The sequence below is a fragment of the Schistocerca gregaria genome, chromosome 1, assembly GCF_023897955.1.
Source record: "Schistocerca gregaria isolate iqSchGreg1 chromosome 1, iqSchGreg1.2, whole genome shotgun sequence".
Taxonomy (NCBI): Eukaryota; Metazoa; Arthropoda; class Insecta; order Orthoptera; family Acrididae; genus Schistocerca; species Schistocerca gregaria.
This window is the reverse complement of record NC_064920.1, coordinates 784389610-784408775: the sequence shown is the minus strand read 5'-3', so window position 1 is coordinate 784408775 and position 19166 is coordinate 784389610. Positions and strand designations below refer to the sequence as shown.

General features: G+C 36.5%; 1 protein-coding gene across 3 annotated transcripts in view; it reads right to left on the bottom strand.

The window, feature by feature from the left end:
* Positions 1–19166, bottom strand: part of LOC126269219 (centrosomal protein of 290 kDa) — a 180518-nt gene that overhangs the window by 118011 nt on the left and 43341 nt on the right. For 2 of the 3 annotated variants that reach the window (XM_049973975.1, XM_049973977.1), the window contains exons 11-12: positions 7881–8031; positions 4365–4494 (exon numbers count right to left, since the gene is read on the bottom strand). In XM_049973975.1, coding sequence (XP_049829932.1) covers positions 4365–4494; positions 7881–8031 — 281 coding nt within the window. The remainder of the gene's footprint in view (positions 1–4364; positions 4495–7880; positions 8032–19166) is intronic. The other variant, XM_049973976.1, reaches the window with a different exon arrangement.

Here is a 19166-nt window from a genome sequence, read left to right as displayed (position 1 = left end):
CTTGAATTCTCATACACAAGGCCATTGTCATCTCCCGGCGCTGTGACCTCACTTTTAAATTTTAAATACCCTTGTCTGTCACTTAATGCCTCCTCTGTGTGGTCCATAGCAATGCACTAATTCACATTGTTGTTACTTAGAGCTGTACAACACAGCTTCTAACTGTTTTTCATTTTTTTCAATTCACTTATATTTCACTTCAGAAAAAGTTTTCTCCTCTTGGGATATTAATATCCCACCCCCCAATCAATGTAATTTGTAGTCCCATTAGCTTCTTGAAAATATGTTTTAATATGTTAACAAATGAGTGGACTTCATTTTCAATAAGTATTGTAACACTTTTCTTAAAACTTGATTTTAATAACTTTGGGTGAACTAATTTTCATACTTAATGTACACTACATCCCATTAGCTAGACTCAGAATACCCACATCATACAGTTATGTGAGTGCTGGAGTCAAAGTTTTAATTGCCACTTTAAAAAAAAAACTAAGTTACATAGTTAATTGTTTATTTGCAGATAGATGTCTGCAATCCTGGTACACTCTGAAACCCATGTGCCACAGAACTATAGAAAGGCCAAAACATAATGGTGGAACACAGTGATAATGTGAAGTCTCATGCAGTAATTCATTTTCCGTATTATAAGGATATAATTCAGCTGAGTTGGTGAAAGTGTACAGCAACAATGCACTATCATATGACATGGTGGTTAGATGGTGTAGATGCTTCTGGTATTATCAAAAAAGTCTGAATGTCAAAGAAGTAAGTGGCAGACCATCTCTCTGTGAAGAACAAGTGAAAATCAGTCATGAATCAGTTTTCAACATCCTGCATGACATTTTGAACATAAAAAACATAGCTGCTGGGCTCCATGACTACTCATACCCATTCATGATGGATCGAGGCAGCAGTGAAAATGTTGCAGCTGTGTCAAGACAATGCAGATGACTTCTTGAGCCACATAATCACCATAGACTATCACTATGACTATGAGACAATAGAGCAAAGCAGGTATTGGAAACATGTGAATTCCATATGCTGACATATCAATGAAAATAATCTATGTTTGAAACTGTAATATAATTAGATATACGGTGGAATTTCAATTTTATATTCCCTGATTTTACGTTTTTCGAGATTCTACATCATAAATTCATAGCCTCTGTGAAAAACCCTTAAGATCAATGCTAAAACTAATGACTTTTGATGTGAGTGAATGAGTTATAAAAGGCAAAAAACAGAGGGATTGCACCATGGGTCATGATGGTGGAGTTAAGGGAATATTTTAGGCCATTGCGGAGAGGGAAGAAGTGAGAGAGGAAATGCTGACACAATCCACGATCGCCATTGCCAACACAACTTTCTATGTTTAGCTTCACCGTGCTATTACAATACGACTGCTCCTAAATTGTGGCAGCAATGGAAAAACAGGCAGTCAATGCCAAGAATTCTGGACTGAGCCAATATGTGATGAAGGGGCCCAGGCACCACCTTTTCTTGTGCCACTAATAACTCAGACTCATCTTTTTGCACGTATTTTTGATGTAATGTATTCAGTAACAAAATCGATCATCAACCTTTTAAATTCATTTTAGTCCTCTACTGTTTGAAGCATCACATAACACACATTCAAACAATTTCTTTTGTGTGAGACACATCATTTAAATGGACTTATTTTAAAGCAGTTTGTCGGAATGAGGTATTTAGTCTACAAAAAGCTCACTTCTCACAGCTGTAATCACAGGAATTTAACCACTGGTAATGATGTCCCACCCCTTATATTTTCAACCATAAGTAGGTCATTAGACCATGTCTAGTGTATCTCCAGCTTAAAGTTGCAGCAATTACTACAGAGCTTACATGAATGCCACCCAAATTCAGCAGCAAATCAGTCAGTACCTAGTTAACTTGCCTGATGGGTTTGTTCATCCTGGACTTGATTTGATTTGATTCGATTTGATTTTTTATTGGTCCAGTTTTATCATACACTACAAATTGTACAATTGATATTGGACAGGTCAAAGATAAGTTACAATAATACATAGTATTAGCAGTATTCAGAAATTCTCTGGCAGAATAGAAACAGTGCTTTATCAGAAATGCCTTTAGTTTAGCTTTAAATTTTGGATGAGTAGTATTTTTTATTTCCTCTGGTATCTTATTGTGTAGTATTACACCAATGTTAATTATGCTCCTCTGATAGGTGGTTGCTCTGTGATATTTTTGATGTATATTTGAGTTCCCTCTGGTACCATAGTTGTGTACATTTTTGTTCTGTAGCAGTTTGCCTGTTTTCAGGAGGTAATCCCTAGTGAACAAGATAGGTTCAAAATGAATAAACTTGGAAGATTTAGTTTGATCATGCTACTGCAAGGCCACAACAAATCTTGTATTTGTGTATGAGGTTACTGCAGCTAACTTATCCAAGCCATTCCCAAAACAATATTCTCTATTCTTGGCAAGGATGATGCCTGCTTTTCCAACTATCAACTCTTCATCCTGTGTACTCTAGTCAGTGCCTCAATATCCTCTATTACCTGGCCAAGGCTAGCTCTAGTTTTAACAAAGCTTGTGACTTGTGACATTTCCTAGTTTTTCCTACAGCTGTTTTGACCTACACAATGACTGCTACCTAGCAGCAAGACCTTTCTTTTTCTACTCACCTCAGTTTCTGACTTATCTCTTAAATTCTTATTAATGACCTGCTGCAACCTACTTTCTTCTACAGCTGAAAGAAGCTCCATCCAAAATACACCCTTTCCACCTCATTCCTCTTATCTTCCCCGACTTCCCTTCTGCCCTCCACACATCAATGAACTTCTCTAATTCAGTTGTCATGTCTTTAGTCTCTATCTGAAAGGCCCAAATCTTTGCCAGTTGCTCTGAAATCTCCTGTCTTTTACACACAGCCTACATATTCAAAGGAGAGCCTCACTAAGAATCCCTTCTTCTCTTCCATAACAGTTGCACTAGCGAAACCACAATTCTCAGTACCCACACACCATTGCCAAGCTATTAACTAACCTGCAGCAGCATGCACACTTTTCATCTACGGGCATACTATTTACAATGGTTTACTTGGTTTATATTCACTGATACACATAAAAAAAATTACGCCTACTGGAGGTGACTTGTAGCATTAAATAATCTTATACAAATTCAAATGAAATCAAACTTTTATTAACTCCTTTAGATAAACACTAATTGCTCCAACACTTCAACTTCTAAATAAAACTGAAACACAAAAAAATTGAGATAAAGTGTATCCAGTGTTTATCATAAACAAATTTACACCTGAGCATGATTTCACTTCTTTCAAAATTTACACTTTCAATGAAGAATTCAACTGGAACTATGAAACTTCTGTAATATAAACTGGAACAGGCACTAAGACACTTATTTGCTATATAATAAAGATGAAATTAACTGTTAAAACTCCATACATAGCTTGGCTTCATAGCACCACGAAATGATAGCATCTCATCTAGTAACATATAATTCCATTTGTAGTTATGTAAACATGCTCATGTCATTTCTGTTTCAGCAGGTGGTTAAGTAGGCCTGCCTCTTTGCACCACACATGTAATTTTTTTTAATTTTTATGTCAATATTTTGACAGAAGAAAAATCAGAGCTTAATATCTCGTTAACATTGACATACGAGATGGTGCTTCCTTAGTTGAAGTATGGTGGGAAAAGCAACTAGCAACAGCTTTGTTGAAAGAAGAAAGAACCATACCAGCATTTTTCTAAGGGATCTGAAGAAAATATAAAGCTAAATGACAAGGTGAAGACACCAATTCTTCCTACTACTTCTAATCACCTGTTCCATGTCTTAACAGTTATGCTACAGAACTCTGGTTTACATACCATCCATTATGAAACATTATGAACTTTGGAGTTTCACAATGAATTGCTTGAAATTGTTTGGAAATCTACACCAGCTTTGAGAAGGCAAGTCCTGTTAACAAAACCTATAAATTTTCTCAATCCAGTATCTCTACTGATTTTTTAAAAAAGTACACAATAATTTCAAACAAGAAAATCATTATACAGAGAAAGCATCATTTACACATCTTTCTTCTCACAAAAGAGTACAGCTTTGCTTTTTATTTGAGTTTACCTTTTATATCACAGTTCATTTCATCAAGTATTTGGTAACCACCCATAAGATGCTCACTAAAATTATCTTTTACACATGCTGAAGCATAGAAATGTGACTGACGATGTATAATAATACTTAAATAATCGTCAGACAAAAGATGCAAAATATCTTAAAAAAATAAAACATTTAAAAGAGTAATTGACATGCGCAATCATAAAATCTTTTTTGATAAGGACAATTCAACAAAATAATCTTACTTGGGGAATGCTGGTCACTCTTTTCTGGTAAAGATAAGGACAAGGCTCCGGTGTCTTCCGGCAGAGGTGACTGTGTGTCAAAACCAAACTTTCGGCAAAGTTTTGATAGTTTCTGTGTAAGTCGATGATTCTGTACAGAGAAAGATAATTAAAAGAGTGATAAATTAATTGTCAAACACAAAACTGAGACTGGGTAGACTAATGATATACAGCAAAAATATTAGCTCACATATTAAACAAGGTAGGAATTGTCCTAAGCTTGGCAGCACATCACATCTTATTTCTGCTGATTCTGAATTGTAAACCTTGTAATTGTTTGCATTCAATAAATGCATCCATTTGCTATTTTTAAATGTGTTCTTGAGAATTCATTTCAAGTTAAAAAAAGACATTTTAATGAGTGTTCATATTTTAGATTCACATTTGTTGAGGAAGGAATCAATTTTAGTATGGAAAAATAAGAAATGATAAATAGAAGATTTATGAGGATAATTAAGAAAGTAATTTCTTTTTCTGTTTTGCATGAGAAAGAATATGTGTAGCATGATCTGTTGTATCTACTTTGTTTAAGTTATCATTACAAAAAATCATCAGTGTCGGTAATTTGGTGTCTAACTACTGGACAAATGTCGTCTCTAGACATTTTGAAGTATTACAATCTTCAATTGTGTGCATCCACATTGCTTCTATTTGTTTTCTAATCTTGTTGCAAATTTTCCATTAGATTGTTGTCTCAGTCTTTTCTTATCACTTTAAATCCCTTGGTACATTTGCCATCCATTTTTGTGGCTAAATGTCCTGTCCATCACTATGTTATTTTTACAACAAGCATAATTATGTATTTTGCTCCAATCACTTCACTGATAAATTTTATTGTTTTTCTTTCTTATCTAGTAATTTCCAACAGGCATCTTTCCACTGCTCAAATACCCACCCTCAATTTTTATAACAATTTTTGCATTAAATGTCCATGTCTTACTGTCATAAATCAAAACTGGAAAACACAAACTGATTGTAAAGTTATGCTAGAACTGGAAAACACACACTAATTGTATAGGTTAATACAGAGCTGGAAAACACACACTCATTGTACAGTTATGCTTTCTGACATAACAGAAACTTAATTTTAAACACACTATTAGCTTACCAACCCCCCACCCCCAGATAATTTTTACTCTGAAATTTCCTGGCAGATTAAAATTGTGTGTCGACAAGAACTTGAACCTGGGACCTTTGTCTTTTGTGGGCAAGTGCTCTACCAAGTGAGCAATCTAAGTACAACTTATGAGCCACCCACCTTAACTTCATTCAGTAGCTAATCTCCTATCTCCTATGCTTCACAGAAAATTGGAAGATAGTAGATGAGGTACTGGTGAAAGTAAAGCTGTGCCGGATTGTGAGATGTGCCTGGGTAGATCAGCTGGTAGAGCACTTGCTCTCAAAAGACAAAAGGTCCCATGTTTGAGCCTTAGCTCAGCACATTCTGCAGTTTTAATTTTCCAGGAACTCCCAAATCAGCATTCACTCCACTGCACAGTGAAAATTCATTCTAGAATTTATTTTATTTATTTATTTTTAATTATTTTGTTGTCTACCTGATCACTGACTTCTGCTGCCACAAATGTAAAACTGTTTCTATGATTTCATTATTAATTTGTGCTATTTTCTTTTCAATCCATTGATTGTGTATTATTTTAGTGACATTTTAATTCATTTTCAATTCCAATTCCAGACATGCTCTATTAAGTTGCTCTTTTTGTTCCTTCTATTCCTCTGCAGTGGTAGAAAACAGCCCACAGTCATCATCAAAATAAGGTGGTTCAATTATGTTACATCATTACATGTCCCTTCTTCATTTTTCCAGTGAAAATAGTTGTATACATCCTAAAAGGACTGGAGAGAATAGTTTTGATGGTATAAAATCCCCTTGTTGTCTACCCTTTCAATTCTGAATGTCCCATTAGTCTAATTAAATCTATTGGAAATTTTACATTTTTCAGTATACTAGAATAGGTTGAACCGATCCCAGTAAGGCAAAGGAGCATCTGGCATTGTGTTTAATGTCTATGATGTCATATCTTCTGAACTATGAGACGTACAATGATATAATACTGTAGGTACATTCAGCAGAATATTTGTATACTGTCTGCAATACGTGTTGCGAATGGAGTTAGTAGCAACAAAGTAATAAATTTAAACATCAAGCATGATGTGGCAGTTTTTCTTCCATCTCACTGTTTATGAAGTCATAACACCTGAACTACACGATGTATAATGATATAATATTGCAGGTACATTCAGTAGTATTTACCACAAATTTCCAAAATTTCATCTGCAAAATTTGTCATGAATAGAGTTAGTAGTAAAGAATTAATAAATTATTACATCATGTCTCGTGCGGTACTTTTACTGCAGGAAAAGTAGTAAGTGTTTTTTTTTCATCATTTTGTATGGATAGCCAGTGAGAAAAAATTTCATAAAGGTTTGAAATTACAAGTAAAGTTTATTGTAAGTCACTAAGTGCTCTCATTCTCAAATACTGGCTTAATAAGGTCTGGGAGTTCATGCATCCGAGCTGTACTTCTTTTTCACACCCACCCCACCCCTTTGACAGGTAGGTGGTTCTTACAGCCACAGAGATTGTTGCCTGACCGTAAGGTATGTGGGTACCAAGTTTGGTTGAAATCAATCCAGCAGTTTAGGAGGAGATGTGGAACACACACACACACACACACACACACACACACACACACACACATACGTTTTTATAATATGTATGGATATATGCTGTGGTGCGGCGAGTGCTGTTTCAGCACAAGCTGGATATGACGAGAGAAAAGCATGAAAGTTAAGGGAATGGATGATGGCAGCTGAGAATGAGGTGTAACGAAGACTTAGACCAGGCAGATGGCAAGAACAGAGGATATGCTGGAGAGATGATTCTCACCTGTTCATTTAAGAAAGACTGATGCTAGTGAAAGGGTGGAGAGGAAGAAAGAGATAATCCAGATACCATGGCTACTGATGCAGCTTTTGATGTCAGTGATATACAGATTGTTTAGCAAATGAGTAATTCAGTCCACATTTAGCCACACTTTAGCAGTAGCAATTCTATGGATAGATAGATGCTTAGTTGTATTCAATAATGGAATATACCTGGCTGCTTTCACACACAGCTAAGTTTTTCATTTGATAGGAAATTATAGCAAGTGGACTGCAGTTGAGCGTTTTGGGTGAGTGTATAGCGTACACCTTGCACCTAAATGGTCCACTGGGGTGGAATTAAGGTACTGCACACAACAGTTGGGTGATGGAATAATACCCAGGAGAATGAAGCTAGAATTTTATCTAAGACAGTGCTCATCATGGGGAACACCACATTTCCATTAACTCCCAATGATGTGTGAGACAATATTTGAAACATTTAATATTAAGTAACAAGTATAAGGGCATTCTAAAAACAATAATTCAAGGTCCAAGCTCATAACACTAGCTCAATAAAATCTTGGAACACACATTTGTTACCTCAGCCTGAAGCTCAATCTTCAGTTCTTCAAGGGTGTCCAACTGAACTTGCAGCTGCTGCACAGTCAAACGTTCACTATTCCGTGCTGCAACTACAGCAGTAGTGTCAACTGTATCTGTAGCAGACATATTAAGCTTCTGCCTGCAGTACATACAACAAAAATATGTAATGTAAATATTATTCTTACCTATTTTTCTAGATCTGATTAGTGGCAAGGACAAATATCAAGAATTCTTGTAATGTGTATGAGATTAACAAACCCAAAACACAAATGTACGAGTAATACATGACTAATTAAATCAAACTAGGACATCAAAATAACAAAATAATGCTACATACATAGTCCGCAAGGCACCATATGGCGCATGGCAAAGAGTATCTTGTACCACTCCTAGCCGTTACCTTTCCTGTCCCATATGCAGATGGCGTGTGGGTAGAATGACTATCTATATTCTTCTGTACAAGCCATGATTTTCCTTATCTTATCTGTCCTTATGTGATATGTATATTGTTGGCAGTAGGATCATTCTGCAGTCTGCAACATATAGCAGTTTTATAAATTTTCTCAATAGTATTTCGCGAAAAGAAAGCCTTCTTCCCTCCAGGAGTTCCCAATTGAGGTAATGGAGTATTTCTATAATACTCACACATTGACTGAACCAATCAATAAAAATCTGGCAACATGCCTCTGAACTGGTTCAGTGCCTTTCTTTAATCTCAACAACTGGGGATCCCAGTTTTAAGGAGAATTCAAACTTTCCACAAATCCTCCCAATAAACCGAAGTCAATCAATTGCCTACTCTTCAATTGACCCCACATGCTCATACAATTTCATGTCACAATAGGACATTGTATTAAGGGCCAGTATCACTGCTTAAAACATTTGTTGGCTATTACTACAGCTGTTTAGGAAGATTTCGATTGTCAAGTACATGTGTATACAAAGTTTGAGAATTACAATGTGCTATAGCTCTACAGGAATTTTAGACTTAATTCTTTATAAGTGAAGAATTTCATAAGTTATTGAGGTATTATTGAAATTGGAGTCATAATTTTCACTATCATGAATTACACAAACAACTAAGTCATAATTAATTTTTTTATATATTTCTAATTTATGTAAGAGGGAGGCTTATGTCTACATTGTCCTGATGAACATAAAACGTCTGTTGTGACTGTATCTGATAACTGATAACTCTTCTAGTTATATTTCACGTGAAATTCTAAAATCTTGATTTCACATCAATTTTGTGTTGTTTTATACCATGTGGCATAATACTGTAGATATTTCCTGGAAATTTTTTTCTGGCAGTTCACACCATAAATGTTTTATATTTATATAGTAACAGACTATGGTCAGAGGAGATTATATCTTTAGGTACCTCAATTACTTCTATCCCATCTTTGGTTCTCAGTGTATGCTGATGTTGTTCTGACATATAAATAATACCTGGTGTGACTGTTCTCATTACATTTCACATGAAATTCAAGAATTTTTGGTGTCACATTGATTTTACACTGTTAGGTTTCATACAGTAGGGTGTCACATTTTAGTGTAAAATCATAAAAGTTTTAGCATATTTTATGACAGGTGATGCCACAGATGCTTTACATTTATGTGAGAACAGACTTTGGCCAGAGATGACGATGTCCTTTGGAATCTTTTGTATGTGTATCCACTCTTTCTCTCAAAACCTTTATCAATTAAGTCAATTAAGTTATCTAAATAATGTTTGTGTTTGAAACTGGAGTGTTCATTAAGAATCTCTTTAGGATATTTTTTTGTGTGACTAAATACCTCAAGTTCCTCCCAAATGTAGCAATAACAGTCATACCAAATACTATTTACACATCAAAACAATGTTGACATAAGTTGAGAACCAAAGATAGGATACAAATACTTGAGATACCTAAAGATAAAAATCATCTCTGACCACAGTCTGTTACTATGTAAATATAAACTGCCAAAAAGAATTACAAGAAATATCTACAATATTACACCCAAATATTATGCCAGATGGTATAAAAAAGCACAAAATCGACGTGAAATCAAGATTTTAGAATTTCACATGAAATATAAAAAGAAGTTACCAGATACAGTCACACCAGATATTATATGTATGTCAGAACAAAGTAGACATAAGCTACTTACATAATTTAGAAACATATAAAAAAATTCTACTTACATAATTTAGAGACATATAAAAAAATTAAATACAACATAGTTGTTTATGTAATTCTTGATGGTGAAAATTATGACTGCAATTTCAGTTATACCTCAATAACTCACAAAATTCTTTATGCTTATAAAGAATTAAGTCTAAAATTCCTGTAGAACTAAAGCACATTGTAACTATAGCACTTTGTATTTGCAGGTACTTAAAAATGGAAATCTTCTGAAACAGATGTCATAATAATCAATAAATGTTTTAAGCAGTGATACTGGAACCTTATTTACAACATCTTTTCCAGATATATATTTCACTGCAGGCCCAATCATCAAGAAACATTTTATATCACTTTTCAATCCTGTGCCTAGATATTTAACCAGGACTAAGTCAAATAGCACACCACTAATTCTGCATTTGAAAATTGCAGGATAGGTTTTTGCCATTAATCCTCATTAACTTATATTTTTCCACATTTAAAGCAAGCTGCCATGCACCAGACCAAATAGAAATTCTATCCAAGTCATCCTGTATCCTACTACACTACCTGAAAGACAACATTTTCCCATATACTACACCATCATCAGCAAACAGTCACAGACTGATACTCACCCTATCCATCAGATTGTTTATGTATATGGAGAACAAGAGTGGTCCTATCACACGTCCCTGGGGCATTCCTGATTATACATTCACCTCCAATGAACCCTTTCCATCCATAACAATTTACTGGAGACTATTACTTAAAAAGTCTTTGAGCCATTCACACACCTGAGAACATATTCCATATGCTCAGACCTATGTTAACGTCCCTCAGTAGGGACATGCTTTCCAGAAATCTATGAATATGGAAAATACACTGATGTCTCCAAGTTCAAGGCTTTCAGACAGACATAAGAGATAGGGCTATCACACCTGGAGAACTGCAACTTAATTTATTCCCCACTACATATCATTCTTAAGATATTTTCACAGGCTTTTTATAGCATACTTGTTTTGTAAAAGATAATCTATTAAACTACCATGGCTATTGGCAAATGCTATTCAGAACAAATGGCTACAGACAGATTGTTCACATCAATAGCATTCAACATCATACTTCTAAGAACACAATGGAACTTAGCTATACCTAATACCATGCACATTCAGAAGATCAGTTCTAACAATTTGTGAGACTGGATAACTTACAAAATAACTGATCTTGGAGGGAAAAATCAAAAGAAACTCAGGAAATCTTACGTTATAATGATGACATAGAGCCCACAGTTACGAGGTGGTTATAGAATGGATCACAGATGAATGACTAGTCTATTGGTTAATACATCAGCCACATAGTACAAGCTATTCATAACTACTGTGTTATTAGCAGTATTGCCAGGAATATCACTATGATGGAGTTAATTTAGCATTGCACATAGCTTAACATCATACAGTGGCCAAAAAAGGATATAATGAAGGGTCATTCAATAAGTTGAAATTCCTAGACAAAGATACAGTACGGATATACAAAATCTGATCAAAAGTATCTGGACACCACTATGTAATGCAGAATTGACCACTAGATTTCACAGGAGGTGGACCTGCCTATATACAAAGAAACAGATAGTACTGTGTTGTCAGTAGAGAAACAGTAATAGCATAATGTGTCGGCCAGGGGAACATAGTGACTTCAAACGTGGTTTAGTCATTGGATCACACCTAAGTTACTAATCCATAATGGATATTTCAACCTTTCTAAAGCTGCCCAAGTCAATTTTTGGTGATGCAAATGTGAAACGGAAATTCAAAGGAACAATCATAGCTAAACCTACAATCAATGAAGTGCAATGACTGAACAGCTTCTCATAAGCCACACATTTCCATAGTCACTGCAAAGGGAAAAGTGAGGTGATGTAAAGAGTAATGCCATTGGACTGAGGGTAACTGCAAACAAATGATTTGGAGTGACGAACCATGCTTTACCCTATGGCAATCTGAGGGAAGCATTTGGGTTTGGAAAATGCCTGGAGAATGTTACCTTGCATTATGTGTAGTGCCAATATTCAAGAAGGAGAAGCGATGTTATGGTATGAGGATGTTTCTCATGCTTATGGTGAAGTCCTCTTACTGCACTTAAGAAAATGCTACATAAAGAAGGAATTGAACACATTTTACAGCTTTATGCACTACACGCAATACAGTAAAACTTCAGAGACAATGGCTATTCATTTCAGTATGAAAAAAAGCTGCCATTAAGCAGTAAAAATGAGGCAATAGTTTGAAGACAATAACATTCCTGAAATGGGTTGGTCTGCCCAGAGTCCCAATCTCAACCCAATGGAACACCTTTGGGATGAGTTAAAATATCAACTTCATTCCAGACACTGGGTCCAACATCACTACTTTCTCTGGTTTCAGCTCTTGAAGAAGACTGTGTTGCAATTCCTCCACAGATATTCAGGAACCTCACTGAACCTCCCCATCACAGTTCAAGCCCACCATAAAGGCGTAGGGTGGGGACACCGCATATTAATGTCCACCAATAGATGTCTGGATATTTCTGATCAGATACACTACTTCTATGTTCATAAACCACTGTGTAATGGTGAAAATGGGAGGGAGAGGGGGGGGGGGGAGGGCTAAACTGTGGTACATCAACACAAGACACACTTAACATGGTTTACAAGGTCATTAATGTGTAAATAAAGGGGTGGGTAGTGGCCTGTTCAAAATTGGGAGGGATTCTACCTGTTCCCCTCAGAAATGTCAGACTGGTGGTCTAGGATTAAAGTGTAAGCCTGGAAAATGAGAGATAACAGGATCAAATTGAGGTCAGCCCATGGAAATTTTCAGTCTGCCTTTAATCTTGCCTTCACATGTCAACAATGTGAGGTAGCAGGAATGTCACCTCGTTCACGTTCCACATTAAGCTGGAGGTCCCCTTTCCCCATTTGGATGAATGGGGCAGGCTAGGGACATGCAAGTTACCTAAGTGGTGTTAAATTGAAAGACTTGCACTGGCCTTTGAACCACATGAATTACTATTATTACTGTTATTATTATTACCCTCATCATAATCATTGGATAGACACATCCCCTGTCATACATTACAACCTTACCAATATTTATGAAGTGGACTGATGTGGCAGTGCGCTGTGTTTTCATTTGGAGCTCTGCCACACCATTGAGTGGTGTCAGACACCCCCAGCCACTCTCCCACCCCTAGAGGCACTGTGGTGGTTGCGGTCTATATGGACAATGTCCTTCAACAGTATATGATCCCTGGTAGATTCTAAACCAAATTCATGGCTGATTTAGCCCATCTGTTAACTATTATGTACCACAGATCCCTTCCAGCTACTGTTCCCAGTAGCTAAAAGAAAGCACAGGTCACACCTGTCTACAAGAAGGGTAGCAGAAGAGGTCCACAAAACTACTATCCAAAATCCCTGACATCCATTTGTTATAGAATCTTATAACATATTCTGAGCTCACACATAACCAGGTATCTTGAACAGAATGACCTCCTCCATGATAACCAACATGGATTTCGACAACATAGATCATGTTAAACCCAACTTGCACCTTCCTCACGTGGCATCCTCAAAGCCATGCAGCAAGGCAGTCAGGTAGATGCAGTGTTCCTCAATTTCAAAAAAGCATTTGACAGTAGCACACCTACACTTGTTATCAAAAGTATGATCATATGGTGTTTCAAGTGAAATATGTGACCGGACTGAGGATTTCTTGGTAGCATATTTTCTTGGCAGCATATTATCTTGGATGATAGTTATCAACAGATATGGAAGTAACTTCAGACATACTCCAGTAAAGTGTGTTGGGCTTCTTGCTGTTCATGTTGTATATTAATGATCTTTCAGACAATATTAATGGTGACCTCAGACTTTTTGCAAATGATGCAGTTATCTACAATGAAGCTGTACAAATATTCAGTTACACCTTGATAAGATTTCAAAGTGGTGCAATGATTGGCAGCTTGCTTTAAATGTTCAAAATGTAAAATTTTGCACTTTACAAAATGAAAAAAGTATAGTATCCTATGAATACTAGTGCACAGTCGGAATGCACAAACTCATACAAATACATGGGTCAACATTTAGTAGGAACACGAAGTGGAAAGATTACATATGCTTAACCATGGATAAAGCAGGCAGCAGACTTAGGTTTGTTCGTAAATTACTAGGAAAATGTAATCTACAAAAGAGACTGCTTACAAAATGCTCATATGACCTATACTAAAATATTGCACAAGTGTGTGGGATCCATACCAAAAAGGACTACCAGGGATATTGAATGTATAGAGAGAAGGGCAGCATGAATGGTAAAAAGTTTGTCTGACATGTGGGAGAGTGTGACTGAGATGCTGAAAGAACTGGACTGGCAGACACTTGAAAATATACGAATAATTTTCCCAAGAAAGTCTACACACAATGTTTCAAGAACTGGCTTTAAATCATGACCCTAGGAGTACACTACAATACCCTAAATATCACTTCCATAGAGATTATGAGGATAAGATTAGATTAATTACAGCAGGCACAGAGGCATTTAAACAATCATTTTCCTCATGCTCCATATGTGAATGGAACGAAAAAAGCCCTAATAACTGGTACTGAAGCAAACCAAGCACTGTATCATGTGGGACGTACAGAGGCGAACGAGTGCGGCGGGACTTACCCCAGTTCACTGCTAGTAGCGCCACGTCACCTTAACGCGTCTGCATGTAGCACACAAGTACTGCACCACAATTTAGTTGTTGTTGTTGTGGTCTTCAGTCCTGAGACTGGTTTGATGCAGCTCTCCATGCTACCCTATCCTGTGCAAGCTTCTTCATCTCCCAGTGCTTACTGGAACCCACATCCTTCTGAATCTGCTTAGTGTATTCATCTCTTGGTCTCCCTCTACGATTTTTATACTCTACACTGCCCTCCAATGCTAAATTTGTGATCCCTTGATGCCTCAGAACATGTTCTTTTTGTCAAGTTGTGCCACATACTCCTCTTCTCCCCAATACTATTCAATACTTCATCATTAGTTATGTGATCTACCCATCTAATCTTCAGCATTCTTATGTAGCACCACATTTCGAAAGCTTCTATTCTCTTCTTGTCCAAACTATTTATCGTACATGTTTCACTTCCATACATGGCTATACTCCATACAAATACTTTCAGAAACGACTTCCGGACACTTAAATTTACACTCGATGTTAACAAATTTCTCTTCTTCAGAAACACGTTCCTTGCCATTGCCAACCGTATTTTATATCTTCTCTACTTCGACCATCATCAGTTATTTTGCTCCCCAAATAGCAAAACTCCTTTAATACTTTAAGTGTCTCATTTCCTAATCTAATTCCCTCAGCATCACCCGGCTAAATTCAACCACATTCCATTATCCTCGTTTTGCTTTTGTTGATGTTCATAAGACACCCTCCTTTCAAGACACTGTCCAATCCGTTCAACTGCTCTTCCAAGTCCTTTGCTGTCTCTGATAGAATTACAATGTCATCGGCAAACCTCAAAGTTTTTATTTCTTCTCCATGGATTTTAATACCTACTCCGAATTTTTCTTTCGTTTCCTTTACTGCTTGCTCAATATACAGATTGAATAACATCGGGGACAGGCTACAACCCTGTCTTACTCCCTTCCCAACCACTGCTTCCCTTTCATGTCCCTCGACTCTTATAACTGCCATCTGGTTTCTGTACAAATTGTAAATAGCCTTTCACTCCCTGTATTTTACCCCTGCCACCTTTAGAATTTCAAAGAGAATATTTCAGTCAACATTGTCAAAAGCTTTCTCTAAGTCTACAAATGCTAGAAATGTAGGTTTGCCTTTCCTTAATCTTTCTTCTAAGATACGTCATAAGGTCAGTATTGCCTCACGTGTTACAACATTTCTACAGAATCCAAACTGATCTTCCCCGAGGTGGGCTTCTACCAGTTTTTCCATTCGTCTGTAAATAATTCGCATTAGTATTTTGCAACTATGACTTATTAAACTGATAGTTTGGTAATTTTCACACCTGTCAACACCTGCTTTCTTTGGGATTGGAATTATTATATTCTTCTTGAAGTCTGAAGGTATTTTGACTGTCTCATACATCTTGCTCACCAGATGGTAGAGTTTTGTCAGGACTGGCTCTCCCAAGGCCGTCAGTAGTTCTAATGGAATGTTGTCTACTCCCGGGGCCTTGTTTAGACTCAGGTCTTTCAGTGCTCTGTCAAACTCTTCACGCAGTATCGTATCTCCCACTTCATCTTCATCTACATCCTCTTCCATTTCCATAATACTGTCATCAAGTACAATTTAGTATGAAATTAAGAATCAAAATTTATGTTTAAAACTTTGTTAAATTATAGTTTAGTGTAATAATATTCCAAATACCAAGTCTTAATGTTCTAAACTTAATAGTTTACGGAAAAATGTTGTTTTAAGAGAAAAATCAGAGGCGCTAAATAATGATGCTAGGAAGTCCGAATTTGGTCAGAAGGTGCAGTTAGAAGTTACAAATAAGTGACGCTGGTTTCCAAAATCATAAAACAAAAATTAATGCCAGAATCTACGTTTTTCGGAAAAATCATAGGTGCTAAACAATGGACTTAGAAACTTGAAAATTTGTTTTATGCTTCAGTACACCCCAAAAATAATAACAGAGAGTCCACGTTAACCTACCTCTTATAGTTTTTGAGTAATTAAATAAAAACTAATTTGGAACTAAAATTTACCTAAGTGTTGTAGATTAAGTACTTGAAATTTTAATGATAGAGGATTTTAGTTCAACCAGATGATCAAATATAACAAATAATAGAGCTACACCAAGTTTAAGACTTGTAACATAAATAGCAACTGATATAAGTCTTAGAAAAGGTATGGCTCAGAGGCAACAATCTAACATTAGTTCCACTAAATAAATTCTATTAAGCAAAGTTTTCATTCTACCAAGCTGCAACTTTCTACATGCTTTCAAACTGCTTATCTGCATACCAGCAAAAATTAAGAAGTTTCTGAAGTAATTGGTAAGTATATTATTAAAGATTATGTGACCGAGATAGCGGTCATTTGTAGACTGCTGCCGTATGCAAATAGACAGAGACAACAGGTGTTTCCTCAGCAGTCCGCACTGGCACCTTATAAATACAGCCCCTAAAGCAGTAGGAAGGTTCACTTCAATCTCAGACACTGTAAGGTCCACGCCAGTTAAACGTCTGGTCGTGCTCTGCCTCGGATGAAGTCAGAGCCGAGCTATGACAAGCGCATATTTGGCAGTGCAAAACGGATAGTGAACTCGCGAGGTCTGTACACCATCCTGAATAATTTAGAATTCGGTAAAATAACTATTAGTGTACCATCCGTGTGAAATTCAATGCCACGTGGCAAGTGGTGAATTCATTTCCACTTTTATGGCAAGCATTAAGTTTTGAACATTTATTGCGAACTTCCAATTGAGTGATGTTAGTCAGGGCGAAAAACAATCTGGTAGGAAGTTACTGTAGAGGTCACCTCTGAACTGCTAAAGGCGCTGTTAGATTAGAAAGACTTGTTTTCAATTGAACATAACGCAATTTTAAGTGTTGTTTGTGAGAAACTTAAATTAAATCTTGATTGGAACTTTAAACTTTTACTGAAGCCATAGTCCTGATCCTGCAAAGAAATGGGAAATATACACTTTTCTTTCTATGGACTGGACCGGAATGTGGCCGTGCAGACCAGAAACTAAGGTCAGTATGTTTCCCTTCTCTTTCTGGCAGACCACCACATTAGTTGCCAGGCTCACATGATTAAAGATGGCATCAAAACTTTAAACCATTGAAGTAACTTACTCGCCACCCCACAGTACAGAGGGAAATACCCTCTGTCGTGACATTCACAATGGTTTTCAGAGTATAAATGTAGACACAGATGTAGATATTTCAGAACATCTTACACCACTCTAAACTCTGATGAAGCCAGTTGTATGAAAAACACTACAAGGTGAATACAAACATTCTATTCCATTCTATTCTGATCATAGACTACAATTCTCAGAACAAGTGAGCATAATGTTCATCTACATCTACATGGAAACACTGCAAATCACACTTAAATGCCTGGCAAATGGTACAAAATTCTCTATTATTCCCATCTCAAACAGCACATGAAAAAACCAGTAGCTATATCAATCCGTGTGAGCTCTGATTTCAATTATTTTATTATGAGGATTGTTTCTCCCTATGTAGGTTGGCATCACTGAAATATTTTCAAATTCATAGGAGGAAGTTGGTGATTGGAATTTCATGAGAAGGTTCCACCCAATGAAAAATGATTTTGTTTTAATTATGTCCATCTCAAGTCCTGTATCATGTCAATGAGACTCTCTCCTCTATTTTGTGATAATACAATATGTGCTGCTCTTCTTTCAACTTCCGCGACGTACTCTGTTAATCCTATCTGGTAAGGATCTCAGACCACGCAGTATTAATCCAAATGACAATGGACAAGAATAGTGTAGGCAGTCTCTTCAGTAGAACTATGTGTTCTGCCAATAAAACACAGTCTTTGGTTAGCATTCCCCACATTTTCTGTGTGTTCCTTCCAAATTAAGTTGTTCGTAATTGTAATACCTAGGTATTTAGCTGAACTTATGGCCTTCAGACGTGACTGATTTATCATATAAGTGAAGTTTAACAGATTCCTTTTAGCACTCATGTGGATGACCTCCCACTTTTCATTATTTAGGATCAATTGTCAATTTTTGCACCACACAGATATCTTTCCTAAAGTGTTTTGCAATTTGTTTTGATCTTCTAATGACTTTACTAGATGATAAACGAAAGCATCATCTGCAAACAACCAAAAAGGGCTGCTCAGATTGTCTCCTAAATCATTTATATGGATAAGGAAAAGCAGAGAGCCTTGGGGAATGCCAAAAATCACTTCCGCTTTACTCAATGGCTTTCCATCAACTACTATGAACTGCAAAGTCTCTGACAGTGTCTTGGGTGTACAGTATGAGCTTAAAGCCTACAGAAATGGACGAAGAGAAAGTAAGACAACTATGTTATGTTTTTAGGGACAACCTTTCAAAACACTACTATCTGGACAGAACTGGGAGATGTAGCTG